At 61.1% G+C, this 12,615-nt stretch overlaps 2 protein-coding genes across 5 annotated transcripts; one reads left to right on the top strand and one right to left on the bottom strand.

The window, feature by feature from the left end:
• The first annotated feature begins 250 nt into the window (after window positions 1–250).
• On the top strand, window positions 251–2,911 carry Mdk (midkine). Of its 4 annotated transcripts, none has more exons than XM_021729623.3 (6): window positions 251–507; window positions 1,306–1,382; window positions 1,500–1,667; window positions 1,788–1,949; window positions 2,337–2,477; window positions 2,594–2,911. In XM_021729623.3, the coding sequence occupies exons 2-5, from the start codon at window positions 1,307–1,309 to the stop codon at window positions 2,429–2,431; spliced, it is 501 nt and encodes a 166-aa protein (XP_021585298.1). In that variant the 5' UTR covers window positions 251–507; window position 1,306; the 3' UTR covers window positions 2,432–2,477; window positions 2,594–2,911. The 4 variants fall into 4 exon arrangements, with proteins under 4 accessions (XP_021585298.1, XP_021585299.1, XP_077902245.1 ...); XM_021729624.3 differs by lacking the exon at window positions 251–507 and adding an exon at window positions 588–606; XM_078046119.1 differs by lacking the exon at window positions 251–507 and adding an exon at window positions 878–1,000.
• Window positions 2,912–2,997: 86 nt separating this feature from the next.
• Window positions 2,998–10,685, bottom strand: Chrm4 (cholinergic receptor muscarinic 4). Its single transcript, XM_078046118.1, has 2 exons — window positions 10,340–10,685; window positions 2,998–5,566 (listed from the first exon to the last, which is right to left on the bottom strand). The coding sequence occupies exon 2, from the start codon at window positions 5,541–5,543 to the stop codon at window positions 4,107–4,109; it is 1,437 nt and encodes a 478-aa protein (XP_077902244.1). The 5' UTR covers window positions 5,544–5,566; window positions 10,340–10,685; the 3' UTR covers window positions 2,998–4,106.
• Between the last annotated feature and the right edge of the window lie 1,930 nt (window positions 10,686–12,615).

Below are 12,615 nucleotides of genomic sequence, written 5' to 3'. Positions count from 1 at the left end.
CCCCCGGGGGTGGGCCTGCCCGGCTCCTGACCTCTGCCCGGCCCCGCTCGTGGGGCCGGGGGGGCGGAGTCGGCTTCCTCGGCTTCCCGCTTCCCGCTGGGGCGACAACAATGAGAGTGAAAGGGGGGGAGCTGGCCGGGGTCCGCCGGCCCGTCGCCCCGCGGCCTTGGGCTAGCACCCTCCCCAGGCCTGTTTCGGGGGTCGGGTGAGGTGAGCCCCGTGGCCCCGGCTGGAGGGGGTGGGCGTCTCCCGCCGCCGCCACGGTCGGTCTGGAACTTCTCAGACGGCTCTGGACAGCTCCAAGTGCCACCAGACCGAGCCTGCGGGCTCCTCCGCCCGCCCCCTCCAACCAGCAACCCGGGGAGCCGCGGGCGCCCTCCGCGCCCCAGCCCGTGCGCCCTCTCGTCCCGGCTCCGGGCTCTCCGCCGCAGGGCCGTTACCTGCCCCGGGGGTGGCGGCGCGCCCTCCGCAGAAACACGCGGGAAACCCGGGGGCCGCCGGCGGAAGGTGGAGTGCGACCTCGACGGGCTCAGCAGAGCCCGGGGTTTGAGACACACGGGTTCCATGACCCTCCTGGGACCACGTCTAAGGCTCCAGGCGGCCCAGGTCCCGGGCGACTGGCGGGGAAGGGGGACGGGCCTCTGAGGGAGGCAGAGGGCCGGGAGGGAGAGATGGGGCCAGGGGCTGGGAGTGCGAGGCCGGGACGGCGGCCCAGGGCCCGGGGTGGGGGCGCGGGGAGAGGCGAGGGTGCGGGGACCCAGGCCGCGAGGCCGGGGCAGGGGCGCGGGGCGGGAGCGGAGGCGGGGACGCCGGGGTCGGGGGCGGCGCGGGGTTGAGGGGAGGGGGCGGGGCGGGTCTTTTCTCGGTTGGGGGGAGGTGAGGAGGGGGCGGGGGCCCATGTGACCGGCTCAGACCGGTTCTGGAGACAAAAGGGGCCGCGGCGGCCGGAGCGGGACGGGCCCGGCGCGGGAGGGAGCGAAGCAGCGCAGGCAGCGAGCGAGTGAGCGCGCGGGGCGCGGAGGGCGCGCGGCGGCCGTGGCCCGTCTCCGGCTCGGTCGCTACCACCCCGGGGGCTGAGGCGGGATTGGGGGTCCGAGCCGCGTCCCGGGCTCTCGGTGACGCCAGGGGACCGACACATCCGGAGACGCTACCTGGCCAGCGGGAGGGGCCCGCTCCAAGTCCTCCCTCTGCAGCCCTGTTAGCGGCCCGGAGAACCGAACAAATGGGGTGGGAGGTCCCTGCACGCGGCCCCCAGTAGTGGGGAAGGGGACCGGCGAGGGACTCTGACCCCTGCTCTTCCACCAGGATGCAGCACCGTGGCTTCCTCCTCCTCGCCCTTTTCGCGCTGCTGGCGCTCACCTCCGCGGTGGCCAAAAAGAAAGGTGATGGTGGGGGCGGGCAGGTGAATCCGGGACCGGCCGCCGGGTTTCCGAGCTCGGAAACCTCCGAGGAAGTCTCCGGTGGCCCGCGTCCTGAACTCTGTCCCCTGCGCGTTGTAGATAAAGTGAAGAAGGGCGTCCCAGGGAGCGAGTGCGCAGAGTGGACCTGGGGACCCTGCACCCCCAGCAGCAAGGACTGCGGCGTGGGTTTGCGCGAGGGCACCTGCGGGGCCCAGACCCAGAGCATCCGGTGCAGGGTGCCTTGCAACTGGAAGAAGGAGTTTGGAGGTGAGGTGGGGCGCAGGCGGAGGGCAGGAAAGGGGGGCACAGTTTCACTGAACCCTGGGTAGGGCCGTGGAGAGAGGCCACCAGCCGCCCCAGCTCTAACCCGGGCCACTCTCGCGCCAGCCGACTGCAAATACAAGTTTGAGAGCTGGGGGGCGTGTGATGGGGGCACAGGCACCAAAGCCCGCCAAGGCACCTTGAAGAAGGCCCGGTACAATGCCCAGTGCCAGGAGACCATCCGCGTGACCAAGCCCTGTACTCCCAAGACCAAAGCCAAGGCCAAAGGTCAGTGAAGGGAGTTGGGTGAGGCTGTCGTGGGGGGCTACCCTCCACCTGAAATTTTGGGCCTGGCGCCTAAGGACAAGAGGGAGGGCCACTGAGCTGCTCAGGAGATACTAAGTGATCTCTGGCTGGAGGAGGGACCCACTCATTGTTCGGTTGAAACATTTAGTTTAGGACCCAGGGAACACTTGTCTTTGTTCTCTCTCCAGCCAGAGGGATTCTTTGGTCCCCTCTGCCCCTTTCTGGTTGAGGAAGGACTTTTCAGTGGAAAGGTCTCTCTTCCTTAGCTCATTCCTGACTCACAACAGTCCAGACAGGCCAATGGGCAGAAGTAAAGCTGCACTTCTAATTTTTCGGTGGACACATCTTTGTTTTATTTGTAAAACAAAGGTGCTGAGGATCGAACCCAGCGCCCCGCGCATGCCAGGCGCCGCGTGACTTGGAAGTTTTTTGATCCTGGTGAAAATATAAAGTTGAGGGAGTAGGGAACATCTGGCATCATAATGGCTGCCCTGTCCCACCTACTTCCAGGTCAGCTGGTGGAAGACCACTAGGGGGCAGGATTTTCTCTCTGATGTACCTGGAGGGGGGGGTCTCTCCTGAGCACTGTAACTGGGCTAATGTGGTGTTTCTTTCTTGTTTTACAGCCAAGAAAGGGAAAGGAAAAGACTGAGGCCAGGTCGGGATGCCAAGGAGCCCCTGGCCTTACCCAGGGCCAGGCCTGCACCCTTCCTGCACCCTCAGGCCCAGGATGTAACCTGCCAGTGCCTTTGTCTGCTTATTAGCTTTATCAATCATGCCCTGCTTTTGTCTTTTACTCCCCACCCGACTCCAAGTGCCCCAAGTGGGGAGGGACAAGATTCTGGGAAGCTTGAGCCTCTCCCCAAAGGGATTTGATTCCCAATACCCGCTTTGTTCTTCCCCACCACGATACCTGTTACTGAGAAATAAATAAAATGAATCGACTTTTTTTTTCCCGAATAAAAGCTTTTTTTTTTTTTAAATATATAAAAGCCCCTTCCCAGGGAGTTTGCTGTGCAGCTTTGTTTGTGGGTGGAAAAGTGGGCAAAGACAGGCGGTAGGGATTGATGGACTGAAGGGAACTGGTAGCTTGGTGGTGAGTACTCCCCAGAGCCCATGGAAACAGCATGAAAGGGTCCCCCATCAAATCCAGTCCTCATTTCTTCCAATAACCACACCAGGGCTGGGGAAGGAAACCAGGATGACTCACTAGAACGAAGCCTCACCAGGTCAAAGGTCTTTTGGTCCAGCCCACTATCCATCAAAGGGCTCTGCCCATTGGGGAAGGTAGAGATGGAGGGTGCTTGCCTGCTTCACCCTGCACTGTCATTGAAGCCTGCATGGGTCACCAACTTTACCCCCTTTCTGTCTCCCTTGGGCCCACATCTCCTTCAGGGCAGAGGCAGAGTGGAGAAGATGGTAGGGCACTGCCCACTGCAGCCCTCCCCCCCTTTGGTGTGTGACCCGGGATAGGCTCTCTCCTGGGGGAGGGAAGTCCATCAACGCTGGACCACAGAAGCCTAGGCTTCAGTTCCTGAGTGAATCCCTGACCTCCCAGCTGCCCCACCCTGAAGTGACAAGGACAGTGCTACAGGGGAAAGGGAGGTGCCTCAGAGCACTGAGCCTGGCCTGGCCTGCTCCCCCATGCACGTAGCCACCCAGAACCCTGGTTGAGCAGCTGCAGGAGGGAAAATTCTGCCCCTGGAGTGGGGTTTTGGGGGGAGGAGCTGAGCCTACATGCAGGGTGCAGGGAGGCGGAAAGCACCAATTACAGCAGAATGGGGGACCCCACCCTTCTACCCTTCCAAGACTGAACCCTTTGCACCTCTGGAGACGCTCCTGGCCTCTGCCCCCTTCCGGGTGTCCATTCTCTTGTGCCCCCCAGCTCCCTGAGGCAGGGCAACAGACATGGGCCAGGTGGTCCCAGTTCAGAGGCTGAGCCCCCTCGGCCTGAGCCGGGATCTGGTCTCTGAATCCAAACAGAGCCTCTTCCTCAAAGTGTGGTGGAGAGCTCAGTTCTCCTCTTCAGCAAATGCGAGCACGGAATGGGGCCTCCTAGTCTCTTCCCCACAGCAGGTGAGCCATGTGGTCCCCCAGCACACGTGCCACACCAGCACCTCCTAGGGCACGCCTACCTGCCTACCTGGCAGTTCCAATGTTCCGATACTGGCAAAGCAACAGGTGCCGGAAGGTCTTTTTAAAGGTGGCGTTGCAGAGCGCGTAGCAGGCGGGGTTGATGGTGCTGTTGACGTAGCAGAGCCAGTAGCCGATGGACCACACTGTGTCAGGGATGCAGCTCTGGCAGAAGGTGTTCACCAGGACCATGACATTGTAGGGTGTCCAGGTGAGGATGAAGGCCAGCAGGATGGCAAAGATGGTCCTCGTCACTTTGCGCTCCCGGGCTGCCATCTGCCGCTTCTTGCGCACCTGGTTGCGAGCAATGCTGGCAAACTTGCGGGCCACGTTGGCTGCCGGACGCATGCCAGCTGGAGTGGCAGGTACAATCTCGATTGCTGTCACACACTCATTGCCTGTCTGCTTCGTCACAATCTGGATTTTGGACCATTTGGAGGCGGGGTTGAGGGTCCGAGGCTGCAGGTTAGGGGCAGGCATGGCGGGCGTGGTGGCCTCTGTGGTCGACAGCTCTGTGGGTGGTCGTTCCTTGGTGTTCTGGGTGGCACTGCCTGAGCTAGACTCATTGGAGGTGTCCTTGTCAGCCATGGGGCGTGGTGGCGGTGGCAGGGCTGGCGGAGGGGCCTCCTCTAGCTTCCCGTTTCTCAGCTCCTCCCGAGCTGCTCCTCCGGGTGGGGGTTTCTTGACACTCTGCTTCATCAGGGGGCTCTTGAGGAAGGCCAGAGTCTTGGCCTTCTTCTCCTTGGGGCCTTCAGGCCGGTGCTTGTGAACTCGGCTGCGACTGGCCAGAGAGATGTGGATGTAGAGCACCGTCATGATGACCACGGGCAGGTAGAAGGCAGCAATGGCTGTGCCAAAGGTCACTGCTGGGTTGGACAGGAACTGGATGAAGCACTGGTTGTCCGGCACTGTCCTCTTGCCCACCACGAACTGCCAGAACAAGATGGCAGGGGCCCAGAGAACGAAGGACAGGACCCAGGCAGCCGCAATCATGAGGCCCGCCATCTTGGTGGTACGACGGGCCGGGTAGGTGAGGGGCTTGGTGACGCAGAAGTATCGGTCAAAGCTGATGATGAGAAGGTTCATGACCGACGCATTGCTCACTACGTAGTCCAGAGCCAGCCACAGGTCACAGACCACAGCCCCCAGGGGCCAGTAGCCCTTGATGATGTACACGGTGTAGAGGTTCATGGAGAAGGCGCCTATGATGAGGTCGGCGCAGGCCAGGCTGAACAGGAAGTAGTTGTTGACGGTCTGCAGCTGCCTGTTGACCTTGATGGACAGCATCACCAGGATGTTGCCCACAACAGTCACCAGGCTCAGCGAGCCTGTCACTGTGGCGATGAATACCATCTCCACGGTCTCATAGCGGTTATGAGTTGACGTGACCAGGCGCACAGACTGGTTGCCCGAGCTGCCATTGACTGGTGTGAAGTTCGCCATGTTGGTTAGTAGCAGTGGGGTGGCTGGGGAAGGAAGGAAAGATAAGGGATGAACTGTTGAAGAGGCTGGGGGTGGGATGAAGAGAGAAACTGGTGTCAAGGTGATGGAGGAAAAACACCTGGCAGAACATAAGTGAGCTCTGCCCTTCCTCGTGTGCTCATTCACTCAACGTTTATTGTGGGCCTCCTTGGTGCCAAGCGCCATTCCAGGTGCATGACACACACGGTCCCCATCTCAGCCTGTATAATCTATTGGGGGGCAGGGAAACGTGGGCGATAGCAACAAATGCTAGAAAGGAAACAAGGCAGGCTGTCCCAGAGTGAGGGAGTCGGAAGACAGGACAGGGATGGTTCCTTGCTAGGTGACCAGGAAAGGCCTCCCTCAGGAGATGAAGAGGGTGCTGACAGCCTGCAGCCACAGGAGGCGCTGTAGAGGCCAGTCCTGCCAAGGACTATGGCCTGAGCACAGGCTGGGGACAGGTGGTGAGCACAGACGGCGCCAGTGCGGCTGGTGCCCAGGGAAACAAGGGGGAGGGAGAGGATGTCCAATGGGTGGCACTAGAGGCTGTGCGTGTGGTCTGCTGAGAGGTGCTCATTCATACACGTGGTCATTGTTTGTGCTGGAGGTCAAACCGGGGGCCTTGGCACATTCTACACTGGAGACCAAAGCACTAATACGAGAGTATACATCACCTCCCCAACCCATATTCATTGTCTACCAAACACTTTTAATAATAACAGTATTAACTCACGACATTCTCACAATAAATGTAGGAGGCAGTTATTTTTCACTACCTACACATGGGGAAACTGGCACGGAGATGTCAAATAACCTAACCAAGACTTGGAACCCCCTTGATGTCCTGTTGTTGGAGATGTGCGTGTGGGATGAGCTGAGAGCTGTCCCATAACTCAAGGGTTCTAGCAGAGGGAAGCCAGAGTCACCAGAGCCGGTGATTCCAAGGGAGTGTGTGTGTGCAGGGTAGGAGGGATCCCAGAGGACGAGGAGGAGCCCGGCACTTCCAAGAGGAGGGGCAGCAGCTGTGCAGAAGAGTCTCAGTATTCCCTCCCTGGCCCTCACCTCCAGCCCAAGCCACGGGGAGCTAGCGCAGGGGTAGCTGGTGCTCAAAGCCCCAGGAGTCAGAAGCCTAAAGGATCCATCAGCCCAGGAACAACACGTGACTTCCCCAGGGCCAAGGCCAGCCCTGAGGCTGGGCCGGGAAGGCAAAATAGAAAAGGATTATCCCAGGGAGCCCCTCCTACACCCAATGCAGAGGCTGCCCCAGCTGGGGTCTCCCAAGCCCCTGTCCTGAGCCCGAGCTCCCTCCCACCAGCCTCTCCTCAGCTCTCCTCCTCCTCTTCCTCTTCCATACATGTGAGGGAGGCCCACGCCCAGCGTGCTGTGCCAGGGCAGCCGCTCAGCCCAGCCTCCTTAACACCCGCCAACACACACACCATTCCACATACGCACACGGCCCCATCTCAGCCACACGCAGGTCGTAGACGCAGTTCTGTGCGTCTGTGTGTGTGAAAGAGGAAGAGCGGGCGTGGCAGCCGGGTGTGGAGGAAGACGCACTCACCCTGCAGCCAGCTTGCTAGAAGCCCATCCGGGTGGGTAGAGGGCAGCCCCAGGGATGCCACCTCGCCTTCCTGCACCTCCTTTCTCATTTGCTGAACAGGATCCTGCCCTGAGACAACCTCCTGAACAGCTTTGGGACTGGCCCCTCAACTTCCTCTCCAGCCTGGAAATGGCACTGAGGGCTGGAGCCTAGCACCAGGGTGTCCCCCAAGCCTGGCCCCAGTGCCCTACTTCACCATCACAGACACAGACCCAGCCTCATGGCCTCAGACTTCAAGTCCTCCAGTTCCAAATCCTTGGTTGACAGGAGGAAAGGCTGAGGGAGGTAATACCACCCGCAAGGTCACTCAAGGAATCAAGGGCAAAGGGCAAAGAGGGCCTTCGCCCAAGAGTCTGACAGCTTCGTTCAGCTCTGAGAGCCTCTGAACTAGATCCTCAGGTGTCACCCTCTGAATTGGAAGGGCAGTAGCACCCAGCACATTGAGGCTGCTCAACCCAGGCACATGCCCATGAGAACAGGGTGGGCAAGAATGATCCAGTCAGCCTCCAGGAAATCCTCATACTGGCATCATAGGGTCAGGACACGGGCTGCAGGGAGTAAGGAACAGGGGGGCTAGATGTGCCAAATATGAAATGAAAACAGCTCTTGTTTATTGAGTGTCAACGTGACACAGGAACCCCTCTGAGCTTTTTATATAGATTGTCTGGTTTATGCTTCTTACAACAGCCCAGGTATATTAGTAGTCTAATCTTATGGATATAAATATCCTCTTAGAGAAGGATAATAGTAAATAGCTTGCCTAAGTCACTCAATTTGTAAAGCAGGGCAGGGGCAGAATTAGAACCGAGAGCCACCTTCTTAACTCGGGGTACAAGTGCACAGTCCTCCCGTTCAAAGCCACGCAACTGGGGGACCCATTAGGTCCTTGGTCCCTTCCTATTTCTGCCCTCTCCTGCACTTAACTTTCTTGGACAGGAGACCTCTTGTCCTGGATGGGGTTAGGCTGAGCCTGAACAAATAAGTGGCCGGTGATTTCGTTTCCTTCTGGGGCCTGCCAGTTGCAGACAGGGCAAACTCTGTCTCCACAACTTGATCCAGGCTGTCTTTCTGGACCCCTCTGGGTCATCCGCAGACAACCTGACGGCAGCTCCTTTCCCTGGAATCCAGGCCCGCCCAGGATCTGAGGAGGCGAGCCAGATGCCGGCCGCCCGGAGCTTGCGCACCACTAGATGGCAATGTCGGTCCCTGGGTGCCCGCTCGGGGACCCCGAGCGGGCAGCCGCTCGCCACCGCCCCTAACTTCAACCCGACCGCAAACCCCGAGGAACCCCTAGGCAAGGCTTCTTAGGGAAGGGGCGTAGGGTCCCATTGCCAGACCCTACTTGAGGTCGCTCACAAAACTGCCCTCAACTCTGCCAGGGGTTCAAGGGTTAGAAAGTTTAGGGCGCCCGGATTCCACCCGGCACTGGGAGAGGAACGTGTGGGCGGGAACGCGAGTGCGAGCTCTGTTTGTGTGTGATTACCAAGGAGCGCGAGTAGACGCTACTAGCTGTCTGCATGTGCGTGTGTGCGCACAGCCACGCCTGGATACCAATGCGCCGGTAAGCGCGTGAGCATGCCCGCGCCATGTGGACACGTGCATGTACATGCATGTGCATTCCTGGAGCATGCACACACACGGTGCAAGTGGCTGTGCTTGCGAACTTGTGTTCACGAGCAAATGCAGGGCCGACCCATTCCAACCGAGGCCGGTGGACTCTCCTAGATTTAGCTGTCTTCCTGAAGGCCGAGAGGGTCCGCCAGGAGCCAGCGCCCGGATAGTGCCTGACTTGTAGATGGGGAAGGGCTGAGGCCAGACTACACTACGGAAAGCGACGGACCCCAGACTTTGAGACATCCTTTAGTCCGATGCTTGAGGTTGTCCGCGTCCTCAAGGATGAGGCGTGGAGTCCCAGCCTTGCAATTGACTTCTGTCGAGGGCTGCAATAGTCGCCCAACTTGGCCTTGAGGGACCCCAGGCTCAGCTCAGCGTGCCCAGTGGTGAGAAGGCAAGGGCAGCAGAATTACAATGGAGAGACCCGGTTTGGGCTTGGGTCAGACAAGTTTAAGATTCTTTCTCTCCTTCATTCGTCACCCTGCATCCCTGCTCCCTGCTAGAGAGGCCCTGCTTAGCCCTTGGGCCAAAGTAGGCACCGTTTTCCCAAGCCCTGGGCTCAGGGGAGACGCGAGGATCAGCTTGAGGATTACTCCCGGGCCCATCTGGGGGCTCCTCCACAGCTGGGTGGTGGTCGGTGAAGCCGACCTCGCTCTCCGGTGCCCCGCCCTCCCGCCAACCCTCTAGCACGCAGTTGCAACAGCCTCTGGGCGTGGGCACCAGGCTTTCCCGGGTCCTCGAGACCCCAACCCTTCCCCGTGCAAGGCAGATGGATGCTCTGGCATCCTGTGTGGTGGTTTGGGACATTCGTCCTCGGTTTTGAAGCTGCTAATCCAGGGCTCTGGAAAGCTGTGGCCCCTGGATTTGTCCCTGGGGCCAGAGAGGAGAATCCGGAGTTCAGGGGAGGGAGAAGGGTGTAGGGGATTCGGAATGGACAAGGAACCCCACACTTCCGCTGCGAGTCCGGAGGGTGGGGTGGTGGTGGTTGAGGCTGGATTTCCTCGGCTCAGAGCCTGGGCCACAGCGGGGGTTGGTCCCGGGGAGGGGGAGGGGCACTGGGAGAGGGCAGGGGTGTTTTCCGTCGGGGTTCAAGGTCGCTGATAGAGGACTCCATGGGCTGGAGTGGGCTGGCAGCTCCCGGGCAGTCAAGGGAGGAGGGGAGGGCGGGGAGACGAGCGGGAAAAAGGCTCTATGGGGCTCCAGAGCCCGGAACCCTGCAGAGCTGCCAGTGGGAGGGATGGAGTGCAGGGTCCCGACCCGACGGCTGTCGCTGGCTTGGGGGGCTGCTGTAGGCGGGCACTCCTCTGCCCCGGACCTGCTGAATGGCCATCTTAACCTAGAGGCGCACCTGGAGCAGTCTCCGAGAGACCCCGGGCCTTTCTTCCAGAGGGGTGGCCCACCCCCGGGGCCCTCTGCCGCTCCCAGCACCGCGCTAATCCCTGAAGAGGTCTGGGGCCCTGTGCCAGTGGAACCCATCTCTGGAAACCCTCAGAGGGTCCCGAAGCCCTGCAACCTTCTCTTCCAACCGAGCCCCCCGCCCCCGCGCCGCAGCGGAGTCACTCACCCGCCGCCGCTGTCCCGCTTCCTTCGCGTCGGACAGACGGCGGGACAGACGGGAGGCCCCGCGGGCCGGAGGGGCGGGCGGCCTGGCCGTGGGCCGGGGGCGGGGACGGGGTGCCGAGGGGCGGCCCCTGCTCCGCCTGCAGCTCCCGGCGCTGTGGCTCCGACTCGCGCTCACGCTCGCACTTTTCCCCGAGCCGCGTGATGTCACGGGGAAGCAGCCAATCGTGGTGGGGCCGCGCCGCCCGCCCCGGGCCGGTCACCCAGCGGCGACGCGCGGGGGTCACCACTCGGGGCGTCGGGGACCCCAGCGGCTTGCGCCTTCCCTGAAGCCAGCGGGGACTCCCGGCTCGGGCACTGTGGGGGCACCGCCCACAGTCGCCAGTGCGGGTTAGCAGGGGGCGCTGCCCTTCGGGGGTGGGGGGGGTGTTAGCGTTGTCATGGGGACGCGGCGCCCCCTCGCGGGATGGGAAGGAAGCGGGCTCTGGGGTCTGACTACGCTCCCCGCCTCCGCCCTGACCACGCACCCGGGACCCCGAAGTGTTTTCGCGCCTCTCCGGGACCTCACCCGGCTACACTATCCCGCTGGCAGTTCGACCGCGGGCGCGAGTATTTGACCCCAACAGGAGGTTGTGGGTGGGTGAGGTGGATTCGACCACCACGGTTCCGTCGGGGCAGAGGCCGGGCGTTTCCAGCCTTGGGGCTGCGTGTCGGCAGCCGGGCAGCCCACAGGAGGGGCGCCGTCGGGGCCTGGGAAAGAGCAGGACAGAGACGGGCGAGGGTCTGCCAGGGAGAGAAGAGCGCGCCCATCGCAGACAATGCGCCCCCAGCCACTCCCGGTTCCCCGTTTTGCGCTCCGAGCCGTGGAAGAGGCTCCTACCCGCTCTGCCAGCCCTAGGATGGGACGGTGCACCGCCCATCCAGCCGCGGCTCGTAAAGCGAGTTTACCGCTGCTTGTGAGGTAAAAAGCCAGGTGCTCAAGGTCACCTGGGACGGAGCTCGGGAAAAGACCCCAAGGGCAAGTCGCCAGTGTCCCAGATCTCCCGGGACAGCGCTGGCTGCAGCCTCAGGTCGGCGGGCCTTGCCTGCGCAGGGCCGAAAGTGGGCGGCTTCAGCACCTCGGAGAGCACCACCTCGGCCTCGGCCACGAGGCCTCGACTCCGCCGCACTGGCCACCGCGCTTGGGTCTCCCTCTTAGCCCTTTCTGAGGCCAGGCAGGGTCGAACGCGCCCCTCCGCGTCCGGGTCCTGGGACCTGCCACCCCAACACTGAGCTTAAACAACCGGTTAACCTTAAGGCGGTTGGTTCCTTCTCTTGGATAAACAACCCAAGTCCCGCCCTCCCGGGCCTGCGGGGGGCCGTTGGGGGAAGGCGGAGGCGCGGACGGCAGTGGAGGAGAGGCTGAGGCGGCAGGAACTTCTCGGCAGAAAAGCGTGGAGCTGAGCAAGAAAGAGCCAGTGCTGTGGGCCCTGGGTGTGAGATTCTCCATGCTACACAGGAAGTGGAGGTCGGGTCCCCTCTGCGACGGCTTGTCAGAGTTGGGAACTTCAGGGCTGGACTTGAGTTTAGGGCTAGTGTGGGAAGCCATATTCCCTCACCTGGGGGATCTGATCTCCGGCTATCTCTTAACAGGGTGAAAGGAGCACTATTGTTCTTGCTCCACTTCACAGAAGAGGCTCAGTTGGTTCATATGACAATGACAGACCTGCGCTTGTTCCACTTTGCTATATTCCTCCTAGGGGCGGGGGTGGGAGTGCGGGATGCTCTTAGGAGACTGGAAATGTGTGTGTGGATGGGGAGGGCAGAATCTTAGATGGGGAAACCACCAAGGCCAAGGACTGGAAGCCCCAGAAAGGAGAAACGAACGTCCCAAATTGTCTTTGAGCTCTTCCAGAAACTGTCAGGCAAAGCCACGCTGGTTTCCCCACAACCCCTGCTATGGGCTGGGACTTTATCCTCCCCCACCCCCTAATCCCAGAACCCACAGTGGAACCCTGGAGGGCTGATTTGGGAACCAGAGAACATGGTTTAGACTCTGCTCTCCCTTTGATCCAACTGGCCCAGTAGACAGGTCACACGTTTCTCCAAACGTGCCCTCATCTCCAAAGGGATTTATTGTTGATCTTTGTCCTGCTGATCCAGCAGCCTTGTGTTGTGTGAGGGGGTCCTGCAAAGGTCCTCTTTGCTATCAAGGAGGCTACCACTAGGTGAGAGCCAAGGGAAAGGGATGGTGTGGAGACAGGCAGGTGTTGATAATAGCCTCCAATAGGGAGCATGTGG

This window comes from Ictidomys tridecemlineatus, chromosome 4, assembly GCF_052094955.1.
Source record: "Ictidomys tridecemlineatus isolate mIctTri1 chromosome 4, mIctTri1.hap1, whole genome shotgun sequence".
Lineage (NCBI taxonomy): Eukaryota > Metazoa > Chordata > Mammalia > Rodentia > Sciuridae > Ictidomys > Ictidomys tridecemlineatus.
This window is presented reverse-complemented; position numbering and strand designations above follow the sequence as displayed.

Excerpts from the sequence above, each read along its gene's own strand:
- Mdk (XM_021729623.3), top strand. The coding sequence starts at position 1,307 with ATGCAGCACCGTGGCTTCCTCCTCCTCGCCCTTTTCGCGCTGCTGGCG. Across the intron at positions 1,668-1,787 it reads CTGGAAGAAGGAGTTTGGAG|CCGACTGCAAATACAAGTTT; the intron begins GTGAGGTGGGGC and ends CTCTCGCGCCAG. Across the intron at positions 1,950-2,336 it reads GACCAAAGCCAAGGCCAAAG|GTGCTGAGGATCGAACCCAG; the intron begins GTCAGTGAAGGG and ends TGTAAAACAAAG.
- Chrm4 (XM_078046118.1), bottom strand. The coding sequence starts at position 5,543 with ATGGCGAACTTCACACCAGTCAATGGCAGCTCGGGCAACCAGTCTGTG.